The sequence below is a fragment of the Ammodytes marinus genome (assembly GCF_949987685.1).
Source record: "Ammodytes marinus genome assembly, chromosome: 15".
In the NCBI taxonomy this organism is placed as follows: Eukaryota; Metazoa; Chordata; class Actinopteri; order Uranoscopiformes; family Ammodytidae; genus Ammodytes; species Ammodytes marinus.
The window spans coordinates 24,184,788-24,208,353 of NC_137219.1; the positions used below are offsets into that span (position 1 = coordinate 24,184,788).

A 23,566-nucleotide genomic window follows, 5' to 3' on the forward strand; every position below is an offset into this window, starting at 1 on the left:
TAGCATTTGAGTACTGACCAACAGTTAAGCAGGCAATAAACAATAGTCAAAATCCCCTGCTTTACTTTAAGAATATTATCAATTTAGATGATATCTGATATTTTCAGCTTTAATTATAAATTGCAAGTTACCATCAGTGTGTCATGACTATAAGGAGAAAGGTACGTAAAAGTTCTTATTAAAGATAATGCCAATTTTGAATGTTATATTGAGAATAGTGAAAATGTAGTTTTAGGTTATTAACTAAGAAGCCTATTTGACGTCTTTACCAAAACTCCTGGCTTAAAACACATCTTAACTGCCTGCATGCCGCCTTTCAAAGGTGTAGCCTCTCGAACATGAAGAATCACAGCAACAATATTGAAGAAATCCTTGAACCTTAGTGATCATTAAAAAAAGTCCTTTCAACATTTAAACCACAATGCACAAGAGATCAAATACTCTAGCTAGATGACGAGAGATGCCACATGACCCAGAAATAAAACCCTTAATAGCACAACATTTCCATGAGCCATGGAAAATTAGCAAAGCCTGCCTCAAATGTATGGGGGTTCATTGTTGCATAGTTGCTAGGATGCAAGGGTTCATAGTCAAGTCATAATGCGGGCTTAAAGGCATCCAGACTGTTGCTAATTGGCCACCAGGGCAGTTCCCCACCTCAGAGTGCTTTGATACACATGCTGTAAGGCTTGTATTCAACTGGTCATTTGTGCTAAGTCTAACACTCGCGTCATGAATCTAATTCTGTAAGGGCTGTGGAAAGTGATCTGCTGGTTTAATGAGTTTACTTTGGACACAGAGAGCAATTGTTCCTTTTTTACACAGAACTATATTTTGAATTCATCTGTTATTGCCCCCTTTAAGGTAGCTTATCAGACATTTTGGTTAACATATAGAGAGCTGAGTGGTAATTTGCTATTGTACTTACACGTATGTGTTAGTCATGGATTGTCTATATCGAACACCATGTTGGAACATATGGATCCTCATAAGTGTACATGGTAACAGAGCAGCTAAGGCCGAAGGTTGATGATCGATTTTGGGATCGTTTCATCTGATCTGAAAGCTTTGGGTACGGAGGGGCTGTCTTGGATGACGTCTCTCTTTAACTTTGGGTGGAAGTATTGGACAGTGCCCAAGGAGTGTCAGACCGGGTTTGTGGTCTCCCTGTTCAAAAAGGAGGAGCAGAGAGTGTGTGCTTATTACAGGGGTATCACACTTCTCAGCCTCCCTGGTAAAGTCTACTCCAAGGTCCTGGAAAGGAAGGTTCGGCCGATAGTCGAAACTCGGATTGAAGAGGAACAACACGGATTCCGTCCTGGCCGTGGAACATCACCCAAGGATCCTAGAGGAGGCCAGGGGGTATGCCCAGCCAGTCTACATGTGTTGTGTGGGTATGGAGAAGGCGTATGAATGCTTCTCCTTGGACATACTGTTGGAGGTACTGCAGTAGTATGCAGGGCCATCCAATCTCTGTACATTTAAAGCGAGAGCTTTGTCTAGGTTCTCGCAGCCGAGTGTGAAGCGGGTGAGATGAGGAACAGCACCTATAAGCAGGAAACCGATAGTTTGCCAACTCCAATTAGGGAATGAGTCCTTACCCCCGGTGAAGAATTTCAAGAATCTCAGGGTTTTCTTTGCCAGTGAAGGGACAATGAAGAATGAGATTGGGCGAAAAAATCGGCGTAGTGGCAGCGGTATTGCAGGCACTTTACTGCACTGTTCTCAATATACTGGTGAAACTTTGTTCCTACCTTCACCTATGGTCATTAAGGCTTGGTCATGACTGAAAGAACGAGATCAGTACAGACAGCCAAAATGGGTTTTTGTCAGGAGGGTGTCTGGTGACTTCGTTAGAGATAGGGTGAGCAGCTCAGTCATCCGTGAGAAACTCAAAGTAGAGCCGCTGCTCCTTTGCTTAGATAGGAGCCAGTTGAGCTGGTTCTGGCATCTCGTAAAGACGCCCCATGGGAGCATCCATAGGGAGGTGTTCCAGGCATGTCCAGCTGGGAGGAAGAATCGGGAAGACACATGACTAGGTGGAGATGTTATATCTCAGCTCTGGCCTGGGAAAGCCTCTGGATCCCCAAGTCAGAGCTGGTCAATGTGGCCCGGAAAAAAGGAAAGTTTGGGGTCTCCTGCTTGAGTGTCTGCCCCTGCGACCCTGCCTTGGATAAGCTGTTGAGATTAGTGATATAGTGACTATGGTTAAAGTTTTAATAGTACATGTGATGTGAATCTACCATGGAAAGTGTACAATCTAGAAGAGATAATTGCTGTAGTTTGTCATCCTGCCAGTAAACATGGTGTTAAACATGTTAGAATAACCAGCTCCTCCCATCTACAGACACAGTGACTGTGTTCTGCAGATCTGTACTTTCAAACTGTTCAAATTGTCTTAACTGGGAGTTCAATGTACATTGTGTGTGTATACTGTCTCCACATTTGTAAACGGATGTGGTATTAAGCCTGGGACATATGCATACACGCTGTAAATAGGCAGAAGTCTTTACGAAAATGCTTTTTATAATATAAACAGAAAACCTTTGCCTCATGCTTTCTAGTAGTAGATACTGGTGGGTGAAATATTTTGTTTTAAACGTATTATTTTGTGCTTATATGATGTTTCCACCTCATTATTTGATTGATCAAACATTGCTTTGCTTAACCACTCTATGTCATGGCAATACATGAAACAGGTTTCATCACCAACTTCTTATCAAAAATTTTAAGATTTCACAGAAGAACTATTTCCCCTTTAACCAGTGACAACACACCCTATTCCAGTCAGGGCCAATAGCAATTGATTGGGTTGGAGGAAGAATACAATGGGCTAGGTCAATGTGACCTACTCTTTTGCTGGGAAAAATGACCTAAGCTAAGAGTAAAGGAAATTACAAAGACAGAGAGAAGAAAAAGGGGAGGGAAGGAGGAGAGCAATACTTGTTAAATCACTTGCGTAGAAGATGTACTATTGCACAATTCTATCTTCCCTAATTCAGTAAATGATGACAGACTACAGAACAGAACTATTTGAAATGTAACGTTGCTTCTTTGTGCAAATATTTGCACGAGCTCAGCTATCCAAAAAGATTTAATGTCAAGTTATAAACCCAGCACATCTGGTTGTGATAGTGTATTTTGCATGTTTTTTTGTTTTGTTTCGGTAGTATGGTCATTTTGTTATTGCAGTGCACTGTTGTGTAATCATAACTTGTCTGCCATCCACTCCCTTCCTTGATTTATTGAAGACACCTACCATACACACCCACATGAGTTAACAGGTTTATGCAATTGTGTAAAGTAAACAATATGAAAAGCCACAAAAGGACCTTGCATGCAGGTGGTTCCGCATGTTTGTTTTCTTGGCCCAGTAAACACAAATCATCTGCGCCTTAGATCACTGACCTCGAATCGCATGAACAGCGCACGAGTTTCAATCCAACGCTCACATTAGAGGCAAAAGTAAATCTTGACACCACACAACTCAAAGCGATCTTTTTGGAACATTTCAGCTGCATTATCCCACTGTTATCAGCTGCCTTTTTATATTTTAATACATACAAGCCATTTAAAGTGAAACTTTAGGAGTTGCTTTTTTATTACAGTATGTAATTGCTTGTGATACTTCCTTGCCAAAGACATATATACAGTAGGTAACATAATAGCCAAGAGCATACACACTCTACCGTGTGAAGTATGCAGCACATAAGAACAGTTATCTCTAATTGCACCTATTTTCACTCACCTAATATTACTATTTGTCTGCCCCTCTGTCCCCTTCTCTGTGCGTACTGTATCATTTGTCTGGTCTAGACTTGTCCAGTAATGCGTCCAGGCCCTAAACATTTGGGGAGTTCCCCCTGTGTTTTGCATCTTTCTCAGTCTGTGTGCTTTACCAGAGACCTTGGGTTACCCTCGATGGCCTCTCCAGATATACATCAACATGTTTCCACTTATCTTTACTGCAGTTGTTTGCTGTGCGGCACAGGCACGCTCTGTCTAGTCACACTGGAAATTCCAGAAATGCTCTCTATTGCACTGTGTGAAATGATGTTGTTTGGCTCTGTGCCCCCCCATCGTAGCAGCCATTAATTAGCACCATGTTGCTGCTCTGGGTCATATAACTGAGAAAAATTAACAAATCTTCAATTATGGAAAGAAATAGCTTGTGTTTGGTTCAGCATTGAAATTGACCAATCTACAGTACATGTATGTTAACTTCAGTTAGGCCTACATAATAATGATACAGTCTCCTTTTGCAGGTTTCACAGGTTTTTCTCCCCTCATAATTTAGTTCAGAGATTTAGTTCAGACAGGGATTTCATGAACATGAACTAGATATAATGTTGAATATCATCCTGTATGAAATCTAATTGTTTTTATGTAATTTAGCCTTTAAAAAATTAAACTATAGTTTGTGTTGTGACCTGTTTTTAAACATTTCAGTAGTGTGTTGATGCCAATGAGTTAGGGGATGAGTTCCAAATGGGTAGGGAAGTGGGAAAGTATAGAGGGAAGCTAACTCATTGTTGGTTTTGGTCTTCTCATTTGGTTTGTTGATAATAATAATTTGGAAAAAAGGATATTGTGTCAATCTCCTTGGCCAGTCATTTTGTCCTGCTCTCTTTAAAGAAATGCTGTTGTATTCGTAATGAAAATAGTTTATTTTGCCACTTTTTTTGAAACTCAAGACTCTGCAGGTAAGTTATTGTCTTTTGTACAGTGTGATTAAGATATCAGGACAACTCCCAAAAAAGAACATTGAGTTTGAAGCCAATCTAAGCAGTCTCCTGTCAAGGAAAAGGAAACATTCCCCAACTTGACTTTACCCTGTGGTATTCCTGAATGCCATGCATTGGTGAGCACTTCCTCTCCACTGCTCCAGCTCGTCCCCTGTTACTGTTCTAACAATGGCCCTCAGATGGCCCATAAAGCAAGATTATGTCAACCTGGGCATAGTGTACCAACTGTTTCTCAGGCTTCCTTCCCGCTTAAAGGGGAATAATGCGTTCCAGCTTTTATTGGAGTTTATTATTGGCAGGGCCCACTGACAGGTCTGGGAATGCTTTTAGTAGGCAGGCTATTGTTTGGACGACCAGAGATAGCTGGTGCAAAGGGGCTTGTTAATTCCTAAACACCAGCTGATGGATAGAAGAAAACAAGAGACGTACGTGCCAAGCCTAAAACGGGACAATAGTATCATCAGCCCTCCCCAGTGGATTAGCAATGGGCTAAAGCAGTTACCGAACCACATTAAAAGTAGTTGGAAAAAAGTGCTATTTCTGTCAACAAGGATACTGTGTTGGACACAAATGGCACGGATCGCAGTGAAGAAAAAAATACACTGGGCTGAGAACGCCAAGTGTCTTAAACACATGACAAGAGCAATTTAGCATGATCTTAGACTTGGCACTCTCTGGGGGCGAAACAGGGTGTGTGAGCCCACACTTGAATTAGAGACTAACAGAGATTCATTTAATACTTGGGAGTTTTTTTTTAATGCCTCACACTTTCAAGTCTACAGCGATTTATTGGATCAGGTTGCCAGCATCTATAAAAATCACATTTTAAGACGTAAAAACAAATATCTCCTCTTGGCCTATATAATTATCTTGCATTCTCAGATGCCAGTCCCTCTCTCATTGGCCTAAGATAAATATTGGATCGAAGATGGTGCAGACGGATGGCACAGGAAGACATAATTCTGTCAACTTGGTTCTTTTCAGTGTGAAGATGCCCAATTTAGGTGTACATTTTGTTCTTAAAGGAAGGCACTGTTTCTTTTGAGTTTTTACCGTCGCTTCCTCAACATATTTTCAATTTGTTACTTACTAAAATGATAGCTTAAAGGAATCGCTGCTTCATGACATGTTTAAATGACTATAAGTTATTTTACATAGTAGTTTTCTCTTAAATGGTAGGATTTTCGTAGCCATGCTAGTGACTTTCTATGAACAGTGCAATAATCAATGCAGCTTGCATTTCAACACAATATGGAAGTATGTAAAACTTAACCGATTCAGTTGTATTTTATTTCTAATCTCGTAAATCATGTTTCTATAGGATTTCTATTCTATTATCTATTATTTTCTATGTCATTTCAACACATTGTACAAAAAGTATGGCTTGGAATTCAGCTTTCATACAAAAACGTAATCAGAGATAAAGCCGGTGCAGGTCATGGGTTTGCTGCTCTCAGCCCTTTTGTAGCCACGTTTGTAAACAACTTGCACATGTGTGGCATACATGGTGCAGGAAGTACTAGTATTTACGAAAAAAAAAAAAAAAACGATCATTAACTTATCTGAATCGATTCAGAATCGTTTGAGAGAGAATTGCGATGCATCGGAGAATCGATTATTTTTCCCACCCCTAGTGGTTAGTCAGCCTATCAGTCAGTCGGTGGATGACATCTATTCAAACTGAAATATCTACTATTGGATGGATTGGCCTGCTTTTTGTACACATATTCATGGTTCACAGAGGAGCAATCCTGCTGCTGACTTTGGTGTATATACTGTCGGCCTACCTGCATTGTCAGTGTGAGCATGTTTGCATTAGTTCAAAGTACAGCCTCATCGAGCATGGCAGGTTTCATATTAAAGTTTGAAACTTTGAAACTATGACTTCTAACTCAAATATTTCCCTGGCCATGCATAACTTTACACATTACGTTTAATTATATTCTTTCTCAATTTATATCATTTGTGTATGAAAAACAATTATATTCATTTTCTGCAAAACATTTTTCCGTCTGTCTAATTTGAAGTGGTGTAATTTGAGTATATGAATCGACAGGCAGAAAGAGCAAGTGTTTTCTTTCAAAAGGTATGCTTTTGACATTGGCTTGGACACACTGATACATGAATACCCAAACACTATCTCCTAAGGCTAATCCAATATATTTTTGATATGCAGTGTTTAACGTTGCTATTGAATCAAATTCTAATATATTAATCTCATAGGATTATAAATGGCTTCCCTTACAGATATGTGCTCTTTTCAGAAAAAAAAGGAAAGTATCAGTGGTTTATTTATCAGCGGCGACAGCTTTTTTTTTTTATCATAGGCCAAGCTAAGGTTTAATCGTTTGACACAGGTTTAGCCAGTGTGTTGTGACAACATAATTGGATTAAAAGGTCGAGAATGAGCCAGGGAGTATTGTTGTAGGGCTGCGATAGCTACCCCCTGTGGATAAAGCCCTAAGAAAGATGTGTCTTCCAAGCAGAATGATCTAGAGGGCATGTATATGGATTTTCTTTCAGTTCATTTCTTCAAATGGTTAAATCGCAGCTCTCAAATATCCTAGATTGTGACTATTGTTTTTGGTTTTTTTATGTATCAGATCTGTACATTATCCGCAGGGCTTATCCTATTCATGAAACAAGCACATAGATTTGTCTTGGCATGCAGAGCCTTCAGCAGAGCATATAAAATCAATTCAGTATACAGTCTGTGCTGACTACACATGTCTACACACAAACGCACACACTACAACGCATGGACATTGCTTTTTGGCTCAGTGCTTTTTCACTGTCTCTCCCTCTATGTTCAACCAATGTATTGCTGTAGCATACAAGCCACTAAGTTGGTAACTCAAAGTCATAGCCATCATTACAATACAAGATTTCCTGTTAGTTGCCAGTACTCCGTTTTGATGATAGTGGCACGGCTTAAGGGATGGCAGTGTTGTTCAGGCACTGACAATTGGTAAGTCTGCTGCTTTGGTCCAGACTGAAATAATATATGGTTTAATTGTTATTTTAAGTAATTGTTAATTTGATTAATTGAATTATTAATGTTTCCAAGAGGTTGAATATTCTTCTAGCGCCACAAAGGGATCAACTTTTAAATTTTTTATTCTTAGACGTCACATATGCAACACTGTGACTTGGAATGTATCTAGAGTTTACCCGGGTTAGCTGTAAGTATGAAGTATTCGACCCGGACTTTGTGCCTTTACCTGGGCGGCCACCTACTACTAAATGGCAGTGGCTGAAAGAGTAGAGTCATTTTAAACAACGACGAAAATATCTATAAACTGGAGGGATGAAGAGGTCCACGAGATTCTGGCGGATTCGGGACGATTCGGAAATCGTAGCACGAGTCCATGCGCTGCCCCTCTCCCAACTGACCCGTACTATTCCTACACATCCCACATGGACAACCTCCCGATGTGTGAAAAAGTAGATCCACACATTCCCAGGGTCAGATTCTCTGGATATTTTCATGTGTGAAAAGGGGGCTTGAGTCTACTTCAAAAACATATCGTGGCCTTTATTTTTCCTGGGGGAAGTCAACCCAGCTCTCACCCAGCAAAACCTTACTTCACCTGGGAGCCGCCTAGTAAAGGTATGCTCTCATTGGCTAATGAAATATCTCCACTGGAGCAGTTGAGGTAAACTCCTGAGCACGAGGAACCCTTAACTGTAATTATTGAGGGAGTGTTTGCTGCTGCACTCGTGTTCTGCAGCTGACAACCAAACAATTTATCAGTCTGAGGTATGTGCGAGACATCTGTACATTCTGTACCGTAAATAAAGACATACATCTGCTGTCCTCACTTGACTTATTTAGTTATGTAGGAGTTCAGTTTGGTTTACAGTGTCATTATTACCCTGGGGTGAAGCCAAAACTGAGACTCAAGCCTGTTTTCATTGGCCTTGGCCTACTTGTCTGATCTACAGCCCCCCCCCCTCTCTCTCTCTATCTCTCTATCTCTCTATCTCTCTTTCTCCCCGCTGCCTCTCTCCTCAATGGAAGTTTCACTGATATTCTTTGTCACAAGCCTGACACAGCACTTCCTCAGTTTCTCCTCAGTTTCATGCTCACTCCTGCCCCGGAGCACTGACTGCCTTTTTTTTTGGACAATGCCCTTCCTTGTTTGTGTCGCCCCCTCGTTTCGGGAATCCCGAGGCCGACATTGCTGGTAACCACTGGTGGATCAGGACGATGAAGTCACTGTCTCTGTTTAGCCTGGCCTTGCCTTCTCCCATTGCATTGACGGGGCTGTGGGTTTTTCTCCGCAAACAATGGAAGCTTTCTCCATTTGGGCTGATAGGGACAGACAGGCAGGCGGACAGACAGACAAAAAGACAGACAGTCAGGGAGACAAAGCTAATCCAAGTCAAACACATCCTGCCTTTGACACCTCCATGTAATGGGTATTAATGCTTGCAGTGTTTTCCAGCACGTCCTAATCCTTCCACCCACTCAGTACACACCAAGATGGGCTCTCGATTCCGATTTGCTCATTATGTGGGTTGACCTGTATTTAATTGGCTAGATATGCAGGCAGCTAGGCAAGGGAGAAATTATGATGATCTGTGGTTTCACATTTACTAAGGCAATACAGTTATGTCATCAGGTTTCAAAGGATGTTTTTTTTTGTCTACTCACAATTGGAGCCTGCCAGCAAGTATTTCACTTTCAGAATAAGTTGGCAAAGGGCAATCACTTTCACTTTTCGGGACTAGAGGGCTGTAGAGAGACCCACATCATGCTGCATCATTATAAGAACCATTTTATTGCAAATATTGAGAGTATTAGGGCCACGGGATGGAAATAAAATTCGAAGGATAAAGTTGTGGTATTTTTGTACTCATGCCTTCAAGAAAAAAAGTCAATATTTTGAGAATAAAGTTGAAATACAATGTTGTCGATAATTTTTAAATTTCGATAATGAACTTGACAGTTCAAGACTGAGGTAAAGTTGGAAAAATATATAAAGACTAGAATTTTCCGGATCAATAACTCTTAAGATTTTTTTATTAAAACGAGCTTAGAGGGCGTCTGGTTTCATTAAAAATATTAGGTCGTAGCCATAGATAGTATATAATATGGATGTAGTATCCGTGCTGACCTCAGTTATTCACACGGCATCCAATAATCCTGGTTTATGCGCGTCGCCATCTTGTGAGATTTTTACTCCGCCGTACGTCTGGGGGAGGGAGATACGCCCATCGAGCTGACGTATACCTCCGAGGCAAAGTGAGGGACAGCGGGCGGAGAGCTGTCACTCAAGAGATCGCGCCAATACATTTTAACCTCCAAAAGAATAAAAACTAGCGTGGTCCAAAAAAATTCACCCCCCTCAGTGTTGTGATGGAGATATGACCTACACATACAGACTAGAATGGTTTTGTGGACCAGGCTGTAAATAGGTTTAATAAGACTGTGAAAACGGCCTGTCTAACAAGTGAGTCAAAGAAAAATTGCTCAGTCTTGGTACCACCCCCCAGTGGCACTTCCGGTCTACTACAATTTTGGTCACTTCCTTATTGGATGCTGGTAAAAATCGCTGAGGTTGGGGCTTGGTCGTAGCCCATTGACCATCTGCCTTATGATGATAGCAAAGATGCATCGTTTTTTAATTTAATACGGTCTTACTCATGAGTTATTGATACCGGAAGTTTGACTCTGTCTTTACAGCTTTACAGCAGTCTTGAACTGTCGATTTCTTTCTCAACATTTTGACTTTCTCATTGACATTTTGGCTTTTTTTTTAACCACCTAATGAACAAAACCTCACTCCTCTCATTTTGTTTTCACACCCGTGACCCCAAGATTCCCCCGTTGCACATTCTATCTTAGCTTTTTCCAAAATGTGTATGCAATCTTGTCAATGTAAAATATAAACGATCGTGTGAGAATTAGAACGAACAAGTGTCAGCTCTTCAAAGTGCAAGTTTCTTGTGGCAGAAATGAAAATCCATATTAAACGACAAGCAGTTATATCACAGTCAGTAAATTCAGGAAGGCCATTTACTGTATGTTATAGTTTGTTGTTGCTATGCGTGATGTACCTCTCCATTAATAAAGCTCTCGCAGCATTCATCCTCAAGAGCTCAGCCATCCGTTTGTCTTTATTTGACCTGACATGTTTTCCTGTAATTTATCTTTTGCAGCGTGTTGTTTGCATTCATTATAAACATTTTATTCCTCACGCATCAATGGACAGGTTTCCCCCCTTAAGATAGGGGGGGAAAAGGCTTCCGTTTGGTGGAATGAAAGCCCGGTAGAGGGGTCATGATTGGTCGGTTCTGCTCACTCATTTGTGACAGGTGGCTGCAAGTGCATAGGATTGTGGGTTTTGACCTTTTTGAATTAACATTATTAATTGGTTGTCTGGCATAAGTCAGTTCCATCAATTGCTATTTCGTAATGGCTGAAATTGGACATGCAAGATAGTAATTGATATGCTTAAATATTTTCAGCTTTGTGTACCATAATATTATGAAAATATTTTTTTTCTGAGTGTGTTACTAGTATAGGCTATTCCCATGCTACAAAAAAAGTATTTTTCTTTTTTAAACTTTATGTTGCATAGTAATGAACAACAAACACAAGTCTTATAATTACTGCTACCAACCAGTGTATGGCAACAGAGGTCAGACATGTAGCAGATCAAAGAAGTTATGCCTCAGTACTTTTCCATATCAATCCAACTCCCTGCCGACAGGAAATCCTTCAGCACAACCCATTTCCTTCTTTACTGGTAATGGGAAGTACTATTGTGTGTAACCTTTTTTTTTTTTTCATGCTGGCTCAATCATTTTTTCTCTACCTTGCTCTTCCAAACGTTCTACCCAGTGTGCTGTATCTACTCAATAAAAGTAAGGCAACAGATTAAAAGTAATATAATTAAGTTAATATAAATATGCCTGATTTTGAGTAAATATAAATCAAAGAAAGGGCTTTAAAGTTACTAATTTAATATGACTAGGTTCAAATAGAGAACATGAATGAATTCATTTAAACAAAACAAAGATATTGAGTTGATTACATATAAAAATGCTTGATTTTGAGCAGATATAAAATACAGAAGAAGCCTCTACATAAAACCAATAAAGACAGTGTAGCATCTTGATTAGCACCGGATAATTCCAAATGTTTTATTTACTGTCCCGTTAAAATGAGTGGATTTTTCCCCAAAACATTTTTACTTGATTTTTAAGTGAATATTTCTGACAAAATCAAGAAAATAATTATGCCGAATATATTTTAACCAAAAAGATTGTTTTAACCCCACAATACCTTTTTCCAGTATTTATTAATGAAGTTTATTTTAGAATGGTAAAGGTTGTTCAAATATAACCAGCTCTTTAGAGGTTGTCATCTTAACACATGTATGCCATAACACTGTGTGCACCTTTTCTAGTGCTGGAAAAAAAATTAGTCCATGGTGACAATGGTACAATTGGCACTCATCCACAACATTAAAAATGTTCCCTGTGGCTCCAGTGTGTCTCATCAGGATGCTGTGCTTGGAAAATCTTGAAATCTGTATCTCAGAGTGTGCTTAAAGTATAGCACCCTGTTTTGTTAACTTATTGAATCTATGCACTATTGAATCCTTTTTGGAGCTTACATTCAGTTCAGAGGATTTCTTTGCCAAAATCTGCCCCGACATAAAAAAAAAATGAAATAGTTGCCAAATACGGCGACTAATCCTCTCAGTTCATTTTGCTTCTCTGTAATTATGATAGGGGTGTGAATTGAGCTGACATGCTGTTAACATGTTTTAAGAGGAGAAAGAGAATGGCGTGTGAATGGCGTATGTATTATGTCTTATGCCTCTTCTTCTCTGGTGTGTCTACCTGACAGCACTTGGTCCAGTGGGATGCAGGGAACCCAGAGTGTTTGCTGCAGCTGGTGAAGGAGCTCATCCAGCAGTACCACCAGTACCAGTGCCAGCGTCTGCGTGAAAGCTCCAGGCTGCTCTTTGAGTACGACAGCCTGCTAGAGGACCCCAGCTACGGACGCAACATGGAGATCTATGCCGGACGCAAGAACAGCTGGGTAGGCATTTTTTTTGTCTGTGTGTCTGTCATTTTTGTGTATGTGTAAGGTAAAACATGAATTATGGCCTACAAGTCCCCTTCAAATAATGTGGTGGTACATAATACCACCAAAATGACAATTTCTGCTTTCCAAATCACGTTCTCTTTCTTTTTACTACACTACATACTAAAGAACAGAAGAGATTTAGGGCCACGGGAGAGAAAAAAAAATAAGATAAGGAAGATTTTTTTTCATTATGTCAAGAAATGTCGAGAATAAAGACGAATACTGCAAAATACTATTGGAGTTAGTAGGGCATTTATGCATTTTCAGCATACCAAAATTGACCTGAATGTATTGGGACATCCTAAATCTATTTCTGGCATACTAAATAGTAGGGAATAGTATGGGGATTGGAACGCAGGGAATGTTACCCTGGAGTTGAGAAAACACTGTTGCCTTTGATGGAATGCTATGAGCAAGGCCATGTCTCAAAACAATTATATGAATAGAAATGCATTCTTATAAGTGTTCACACATGATTCTTTCCACGCAATTTGTGTAGGAAAAAGCATGGAAAAGACACTTCCTTTTGTGTCAGTCAAGTCAGAGGCTTATTTATTTTCACAATATGGCTCCCATTGGCACATGATTTTCAGATCAATGTGTCATCTTGTTGACATTGCCGTCTGTGTGTGTGTGTTGACATTCTTGAGTACACAATAACAATAACTCATGAACGGTAAATCATCCAATGTCACGCTTACACTATGTTATACATTTGCAGTTATTTGGTTTGGATCATACTGCATACTTCAAATGAATAGTTCAAAATGACGTCATTCTTAGTATATTTTTAATGAAATACATGATTTGCACTATTTCAGACCATCTGTCAGTTTGAACACAAATATGTTTCCATTAAAATGTATTTTGCTTATGAACAGTGAACCTTAATGGAAGCAATAATCACCCAAAACTAATGGCCGGAGTAGCTTTGAGTGTTTCAATATGTCACAGTGGGGCCTCAAGCATATCAGGCAATTGAATTGATTAGGAGCTGCATTAGAGTACACAGTGTGGGCTACAGTGTGTCAGTTAATGAATGCTGCAGCTTTGAGACAGAGAAAAGTCTAATCTGTTATTAAGTGAAGGGAGTTAGCACTAGCTAAGATCCCTCCTGTGATAACACATATTCTTATGTGATTTGGCTGCTGTGTTACGTTAGCTACATTTATAGGACGTAATATGAATTACTTGAATTAGCTGCATGATATTACTGCCTACTTGTCCCAGTGCTATGAATGTCAGGTTCAAGCCTAGACTATTTTTATCATATATATATATATTTTTCAGTTCAATTATAATTACAGCTCAATTCCATTGTTCAAAGAAATAAAAGCAGTATTCTTTTAAAGTCAATGAACAATCCTGTTAATATTCATGAACTTAATATTGACAAAAATAGTTATGATAATTAGTTTTGCCCTACTCCAGATTGTATGTTTTTCTATGTTAACGTGCATATATTTTTTTTCAAACATTGCATCAGCATTATTGTTTCCACATAAACTGTATGTCATATATTTTGTTAAGTTCTTGACCTCTGTTTCTTGTGCTCCAGACGGGAGAGTTTTCAGCCCGGTTCCTTCTCAAACTGCCTGTGGACTTCAGCAACATCCCTGTCTACCTCCTAAAGGTAATAACCAGCAAGTCCCTTACACAATTTGACTCATAATAATAAAGGTCCACACACCTTCTACCCATTATATTTGCAGTCACACACACACACACACACACACACACACACACACACACACACACACACACACACACACACACACACACACACACACACACACACTTTGCGGACCTGCAGTGTCCATTTATTTTACGTTTATTGATTGTTTTGTTATGTGTGCAATGATTACAGTGGGGTTGACTTAAATTAACTGTGTGTGTGTGTGTGTGTGCGCATGTTGTATGCAGACTGCAGTCTTGAGGGCTGCGAGTTGACTAATCAGTGAGCCGTCACTCTCGATCTGCTCTGAGCCGTGTAGTGTCTGGAGGCATCTTAGCCCCGAACACTCTCTCTCTCTCTCTCTCTCTCTCTCTCTCTCTCTCTCTCTCTCTCTCTCTCTAGTTCACTTTTCATTCACCCTCCCTACCCCCATCTCCATGCCGGCGGCCCTGGCTCTCTGGCCTTTTCCAGCCTGGCGACTTGTTTGTGAAGGGGGAATGATGGTAAACATAAGGGAAACAGCAACCATCATCAGTCTCACATCAGCCTTTGTCCCCATGTCCCTCAGCCCTGGAGCACTGAGACAAGTCTCTCTCTCTCTCTCTCTCTCTCTCTCTCTCTCTCTCTCTCTCTCTCTCTCTCTCTCTCTCTCTATGAGCTTTGACTGGACTCATCCAAAGTCATATTTCAAAACCGCATAGCAGGTCATGATGGTTTTAAAGATATTTTTTGGGGCATTTTTATGCTTTATTGTTAGTGTAGAGACAGAGTTGAAATGGGGCAGAGAGGGGAGTGACATGCAGAGAACGACCACGGGCTGGAATCAAACCCGGGTCCGCTGATGGTCGAGGCCCATGGGGGGGACGCCCTATCAACTGAGCTAAGGGCGCCCCCATGATAGTTTTAGTTGGTTTTGCTTGTTCCTTATTTTTTGTATGCGTCTCCTGCAGCGAGACATAATATCTTATGAAGGCTTTGAGTGATTTTCAACAAAGGTCCACTCTCACTCAAAGAAAGAACGGATTCGATTTTGGAGGTCAGTGGTCACTGTGAACTGACACATTGTCAGGTTGCAGTGCCCTTGTACCATATTGTAGCTTCTTAAGAGCATTACGTTCTTTTAAAGCATTGCTTACCTCCACTGTAATTTCACCACTGAGAGGTATTTCAAGTTTACTTTTGTGTCTTGAGGCAGGAGAGTTTCTAGAGGGGAGCTCTATTCTCAAAGAAGCATACAGTCACTGGCTGGAGACTTTCTTCACACAGATTCCACACACTGACCCCTTAAGAATGTGGTACAGTGTAGCCACTGACACAATGTTGTCATGGAATAGCTCTATGTATTATTCAGTGATTTTATTAGAGGCAAAATATAGACAGGATCTGGATGTACATTCCTGTCATCCTTATCATATCATGTTCTTTGCTTTACAAGTGAATACACGCTCTCGCATGCATACATACGCACTCACAGTATGATGCTGTATTTGGCAGCTAGGGTACACATGGTATCTCCACGGCAGCGTGTGAAGACTGAGAGAAGAGTATGGCCTCTCCAAAAGAGAAAAAGTAATGAGCATCAGCCCACACCTTGTCCACCTACACGGTACAGAGGAAGGGGATTATGCAGCGTATAGGCCGGACTCTGAGAAAAACAAATGCAATGTAAGCCAAACCGTCCACATTGATTTTTGGTCTGACGGTTGACAGGCAATGATATCTGTCAGTAATTCCATACCGTTGTGTAGAGCAAGTGACGTGCAATGAATTCCCATAATACAGTACTTCCTGGCACAGATATACCCCTCCATATTCATCACTGTGGAACATTGCATGCCCAAGTTAGCTTATTTGAACATGGTCCTTCCATGTTAACCGATTACACATGGCATTTTGTGTGTAAATGCTATGCGCTTGACTTAGCTTATGTAACCATACATTTCCGCTTGCAACCAGTCAAGAATGAATCTCTCTGACTTAAAGGTCTGTTGGTCATGTCTGAGGTTGATGTACTGTCCTCAAAAGCCCCTGACCCACTGACAGACCCCTATTGAGGAAGGAAACAATGTGCCACAGAGGGCCAGATTTACTGCTGCTTTTTTGTAGCCTGGTCCTACCAGACCATCGTACTTCATTTCATTTGTTCAGAAGGTCTGGACTCGCTCAATTGACAAACGTTCACTCACTTGGAGGCGGGTTGTCGGTAGAAGTTTAAAACTATTGGATCTGCCCAGTGCCACTCCGGATCTGCCAACCAATCGCATAACGTGTGCTTGTGACGTCATGCGCCGGCTTCTGACTACAAGTGAAACTGGCGCACAACCTCAACGTTATAGTTCTCAGCCACTCCTTCTGTTCGCTGATTGGTCATGCTAAAATCTATCCTGAGAAAGCCCGCGAATATACCACGGACCCAGACTGACTTACTGAAGGGAAATGAAAATTGAGCAGAAGTAGGGAGGTGGGCGGTGCCAGGTTAGCTTTTTTCTGCATTCCATGCTCAAATGTAATGCATTCTTCACCAAAACACACGTGTGCTGTATTTATCAGAATCAAAGATAGCGTGTCATTGCTGGTGTCTGTCTCTACGGACTGCATGTGTATTTAAGGGAACATGACACAAATAATAGGAGCAATCATGTTAACAGTGGCTGGTGATGTATTCTGCTGGGTTTACTAAGCTGCAAAGAGAAGCCCCTAAACATAGCACAGATTGGATTTACAAGAGCCACAGGGGAGGTTGTAGTGGGGAATACAAACCTATTAAATGTATTAAATATAGGCTTGTATATTTAAAAAAAAATGCATTATTAAGTATTAATAAAACTCACTAGAGGCTGCATCCAAAGAGTTTTGCTTTCAGCTCTGAACTGCTGGACATGCTCTCTCTCTCTCTCTCTCTCTCTCTCTCTCTCTGTCTCTCTCTTTCTCTCTCTCTAGCCTCACCACGGTTTTGGGTGGCTGTGGCTTTTAGAGGTAGAGTGGGTCGCCCTCTGATCACAGTTCCAACCCCAACTCCTCCTTTCCACATGTCAAAGTGTCCTTCAGCAAGACACTGAACCATAAATTGCTCTCAATGGAAAGGTCAGCACTTCTGCACCTCGCTGCATCCATCTCTGTGTGTGTGTGTGTGTGTGTGTGTGTGTGTGTGTGTGTGTGTGTGTGTGTGTGTGTGTGTGTGTGTGTGTGTGTGTGTGTGTGTGTGTGTGTGTGTGTGTGTGTGTGTGTGTGTGTGTGTGTGTGTGTGTGTGTGTGTGTGTGTGTGTGTGTGTGTGTGTGTGTGTGTGTGTGTGTGTGTGTGTGTGTGTGTTGGGTGCATTGAGTGTGTGAGTGATTGAATCAAATATATTTCCATTGTCAGATTTATTGTTATCTGCTGCACTAAAGCACACCAACACAGCCAGATGGAATTCTATGGAAGCCCGTTTCGGCATTTATAATTATAATATTCGGCATAAAAATATCCCCAAGAAAGGACATAATCATCAGAGAAATAGTTTAAATTAATTTTCTGATAATTATGATTTAACATGAGGAATTTCTTCTTCATCTTATTCTTTTATTTTACTGGTGGAAATGGGCTTCGATAGATAGATAGATAGATAGATAGATAGATAGATAGATAGATAGATAGATAGATAGATAGATAGATAGATAGATAGATAGATAGATAGATAGATAGATAGATAGATAGATAGATAGATAGATAGATAGATAGATAGATAGATAGATAGATAGATAGATAGAACAGGCTCTGGCAAAGAAGTTGAACTCATCTCAACTTTTGCCACATTGTATTGCAATGTAACTTGGCAAGTCAAATATCTGTGAATGCACTTGTTTGATTCATATGAATGAACCACTATCTAATGTCTTGCCGTCCAATTCATTAGACTGAACCATCCTCGATCATATTTAATCATCCCACCATTGCCTGGAGCAAAGCACCCCCTACCAATGCAGCCCCCTTGCATTCATGTAGCACAATATTATGTTGTGGTCTTAACGCCCATGCCTTCAAAATGAGTTACAACCTATTAAGCAGCAAACTGTAGGTAGAGGGTCAGACCATTGACCCTGATATGAATCAAACCCCCTCTACATCTAATACACGGATGTCCTTGCTTGAGGAAGGGAGGGAGGTTTTGGGCACCGAAGCAGAAACGTGTTCAGACATAGGCTCAACACTGCACTGTGTGTGAGTGAATGGGGCGAGATGTTGCTGCCAGTGGGCGCAGAGCCTGTTTCGTGGAGGACGACCGTTACCTGGAGCGAGGCATCCGCAGTGGTCTGAGCTCACCACAGTGGACATGTTTACCTTCACGCATGCACTGTGCCCAGCCTCGGGAGGGGAGGTGGGGGGGGGGGAGGGGAGAGAGGGTGAATGCAGGTTTATTTATTTATTTTGGATGGGGGGGGGGGGGGGGGGGGGCCTTCCGTCATAGTCCAAACGAAAGAGTGGGAAGGAGAAGATAGTGAAATGCACACAGATGGATGTTGGCAGGTTTTTCCCTTCCACTTTTTAAAGGGCATGTGGTCCTCTCGGGCACCGGCGTAGTGTCTCATCCTTTTTGATCGTACCTTGACCCGTTTAGAGTTGCTTTTCCCTCATACTCTCTCATTGACCATTGGCCTGTGACCTGCCACGGCATATACGTAGTCCTTCATATAGGCTAGTTTAGTACGGTCTAATGCTGCTGGTGTTTGCAAGGCAGTGTGTCTCATTGGTTGTGGTCAGGTTGACACAACATTCATTCTAAAAATAACACATTAGATAGTCAAGCTTCTATTTGTCATGGCATGAAATGTGCTTCACACACCACTAGTTCTTCCATAAGTGTCTTGTTTTTCTTATTACAGCTGTGAGATATTTATGAAAAGACGTCCCTTTTTGTCTCTGTCTGTCTGTCTGTCTGTCTGTCTGCCTGTCTGTCTGTCCATCCTTGCTCAGTAGAGTACGTACTGTACTGTATATGCACAGCAGTAGCTCTCCTCTGAATAACCACAGTGATCCTCATGGAGTCACATTCATGACTGAGCCCTCTGCTCTCGCTCCACTAGAGCTTTGTCTCCCCCACAAGCACTGAGCCATGTCACCAGCTCTAAAACTATTTTGGTGTGTGTGTGTGTGTGTGTGTGTGTGTGTGTGTGTGTGTGTGTGTGTGTGTGTGTGTGTGTGTGTGTGTGTGTGTGTGTGTGTGTGTGTGTGTGTGTGTGTGTGTGTGTGTGTGTGTGTGTGTGTGTGTGTGTGTGTGTGTGTGTGTGTGTGTGTGTGTGTGTGTGTGTGTGTGTTTATGTGTTTGTGTGTTGGGTGCCTCGAGCAGCTGTCATTGATCTAATAGGTTGTTCCAGGTGACCCAGGTTTTGTGGACTTACAGAATATCTACTTAGTTCCGTTTGCACAACTACAGAACATCTTTCTAACTCAATGGACTATAGACCCCTTTCCAGTCTACGTCACACCGTGTCACTCCCCGCTCTACTGCGCATGTCCGCCGCAGAAAGAGACAAGAGAGACACTAGCGACAATGAACAAATGCATAGTCTTGCTGTGTTGTTGGATGTACAAACCGTTATAATAAGCTTAACAAAACGAGGAAGTTTTACAGGATACCAGCAACTCGCACCCCATTTAAGGCAAACAGGAGACGTCTTTGGTTACAAGCTATCAGAAGGAGTGATTGGAACGAGCAGATGATTAAAAATGCCTCAATCTGCAGCGATCACTTCATATCAGGTCAGCCTTAGCTGACAAACTAATCAGTACAGTTGGTTTTATAATGAACAAACTTATTGAGTCCTACATATATATATATATAAATGTTAATAATGAACGATTGTAAACAATTGGAGTACAACTAGCTTGAAAGCTAATGTAACAGTAACTTGATAGTGTTGTTAAGTCGTCGGGGCCATTTCTTCTCATCATTTATAGCTCAACTGCCGGCAACGCCTATGGGTCATTAAGACGTATCCCGTTCAATATTGTTAATGTTTAAGCATAACCAATGTTATCACTTGCTGATAAACTGTCTTTAGTAAGCTGACAACATCGCTATTTAACACCATAGACCTATAAAAAACACCACAACTACAATATAACTAAACGGGTAACCATGGCAACCATGTGCTTTCTGCATTTGCGCTGCGCACGCATCCGCCGTGTCGGTAAACAAAAAATCCCCCTATACGACAAAGAAGATCATTCTTCAATCCTGTCACTATAAATCTTTAGAAGCTTTATACTTTACACTGTTGTATCTAAAAGGCTGTTAGTGGTGAGTTTTCAGGTTAGTTTATAGTATTTCCTAACTAAGGTTGCTCACGTTTTCAACTACAGTTAGAGATAGATGGAGAGACACAAAGCTTAAACCTGCAGTGTGTAGAATTTTGGGTTTAATTTCCTAGCAGATTTTGTAGAAAGTAATTATAATATCCATAAGTACATTTAATTTAGTGCATAATAGCTGAAAAACATTTTTTTAATTATTTTTTTCCCCTTAGAAAGGGTCTCATATATGTCCATATTTTCTTGAAAGTGTCATAGTTGGAATGTCATCAGGTGCATTGTTTAAAATTTAGAATTGTTCTTGTCCTTGTAGGCCACTGTAGCTTCTGTTATTATTCGAACGGGTTGGGGTTACCCAGGGAGCGCTGCATTCTAGAACTTTGTAGAACTTTCTTGATGATGTCATATTACACACTGCACCTTTAATAACACAAAGGCTAGAAACGGAGTAAAAAAGAAAAAGAGAAGGAAATAGAATGGTACACAACTGCCTATAAAACTGTTAGGATCAAACAAAGAAGTTATAGCGTGGCAATTGGAGGGTCTAGTTGGCAGATTGTGTTACATTTTGGACAGAAAAAGACTAGCTGTTTCTCTGTCTTTACGGTCTCTGTGCTAAGCTAAATTATCTGTAGCATAGATCCTCCTCTAAACCTCTACATTTTAGTTTGTAAAAAATGGCAAAGTTTTGCTTTAAGGTCAGATTTGTATTTGTGCATTTAAATCAGTTTATCCCAAGCCTTTTCCGATGCCCATCCACTGGCATGCCACGACCCCGGGGCTATTAAGCTTCCTGCTAAACTGACCTGAGGGAGGTCTGCATTGAGCCCTGGGCATTCCTGTATCCTCGTGTTGTCGTACATACTGTGCATGCTTCAACAAGAGCACTTACATCTAATTATTTTTACTCTAATTATTTTTGGTCGTGCGTCTTTGTCCCTTCCCCACTCTGCACACATTAATACACACGCACATACACACGCACACACACGCACACACACACACACACGCACACACACACACACACACACACACACACACACACACACACACACACACACACATATTAACCTTCGCGGCTCCACAGGCATACACTGACAGGGGAGGGTCAGGGTGAAGCAGGGCCTTGGGGCTGTCGTTATGTCTTTTTCATTTGCGGTGTCAGCGTCACTGACTTGCTTATTTCTGTACTTTCCTCTTTATTTCCTGTCTTGTTTGTTATTCTTTCATCCAAATATCAACTCTTGAATTAGCCTTGAACCAATGCTGAATTTACTAACAATGTTGTTTTTTGGTAAATGAGAATTTTAAAATAAGAACTGAATACAAAAATCATAGTTAAATTGGAAAAGAGAATTTAACATCACAGATCCAACTCCAAAAATGTACTGTCATTGAATTCCTTTTGTCAACAGGTTCCTCAAAAGTGTATCAGGTTAGTTAATAGCAAACATGGTGAGGTAATCTCAGTTAAAAAAAATGATATTGCAGTAAAACAATAGTTATGAATTGAGCCAACTAAGAAAAAAAATACTTCTGAGAGATTAAAGCCTACTTCAATATATTCAGAGGCATATTGCATATTTGTCCTTTCAACATATATTTTATGCGGTGTAGTAAAATAATACATTTCAACATTTAACATTTGGTTTTCATCCAATTTATTTGTTTGCCATGATTATAGTTTGTCAACAGGTTCCACCTAAATTGATTTAGCACATTCGAAATGTTGTGGCGAGTTGGCACAGTTCACCTGGGTGCTGTCCAATTCAACATTACATGGTCACACGTCATTAATTAAAACATGACCTTAGGTTATGGTGGCTAAGTTGCTAAATAAAAGGGCTGTGCTATCCTAACAACACAGATACAAAGAACACATAACCTAACGCCAATTTAACCAAAACATTAACATGCCATCGCTATAACGATAGTTCAACTCCAACATTAAAAAGTCCCATAATGCTTTGCACTCACTGGTGGATCTAAGAATTATGTCAATCCCAAGTCACTACAACTTAAATATTTTGTGTTTTAAAGAAACAAATATATTTTGCACATCCAACAAAAGACATTTATTAGACTTTATTAGAAATATATATTTTAACTTTATGATGTCACTTCCGTTTTGGGTTGTCTTGCCACTACAGTTCTTGATTATTATAAAGTAACAATGAACAGGAGGCCATGAGGATCCTTTATTGTTATTTATTTTTTTATATACAGCATATTTATAGTTTCCTTATTCTACTAAATAAAGAACTACAAATCGGCTTTAGTAAAAAGTTCACAGAGCGGGACAAGACATGAAAATGTCCTCCTAATGACCCTCTTTAAGAGTGTTCCTGATGCTCCTCTGGGCTGAGTTTAACAGGAGGGTGAGAGCTCAGTGTTTACGTGTGTGCTCGACAAAACAAGTTGTTTGCAGAGAACCACCACAAAATTATATGCAAGAATAGATTCAGATCAAATAATAGCGTTGCTTCTTCTTGTTGTTGATGAGGTATTTTTCTATTTTTTTTATATACAGCATATTTATAGTTTCATATTTATAGTTAATAAAGACCTACAAATCGGCTGTAGTAAACAGTTCACAGAGCGGCACAGAGTTTAACAATGGCACTGTCTTCCAGCTCATTAACAGCAGGGTGAGAGCTCAGTGTATACATGTGTGCCCAACAAAACAAGTTGTTTTGCCGAGAACTACCACAAAATGATACGCAAGAATAGATTCAGATAAAATAATAGTG

At 40.5% G+C, this 23,566-nt stretch overlaps 1 protein-coding gene across 1 annotated transcript in view; it reads left to right on the top strand.

The window, feature by feature from the left end:
- Positions 1 to 23,566, top strand: part of babam2 (BRISC and BRCA1 A complex member 2) — an 80,301-nt gene that overhangs the window by 12,030 nt on the left and 44,705 nt on the right. Inside the window, exons 5-6 of the mRNA XM_080042273.1 lie at positions 12,610 to 12,804; positions 14,411 to 14,485. Coding sequence (XP_079898399.1) covers positions 12,610 to 12,804; positions 14,411 to 14,485 — 270 coding nt within the window. The remainder of the gene's footprint in view (positions 1 to 12,609; positions 12,805 to 14,410; positions 14,486 to 23,566) is intronic.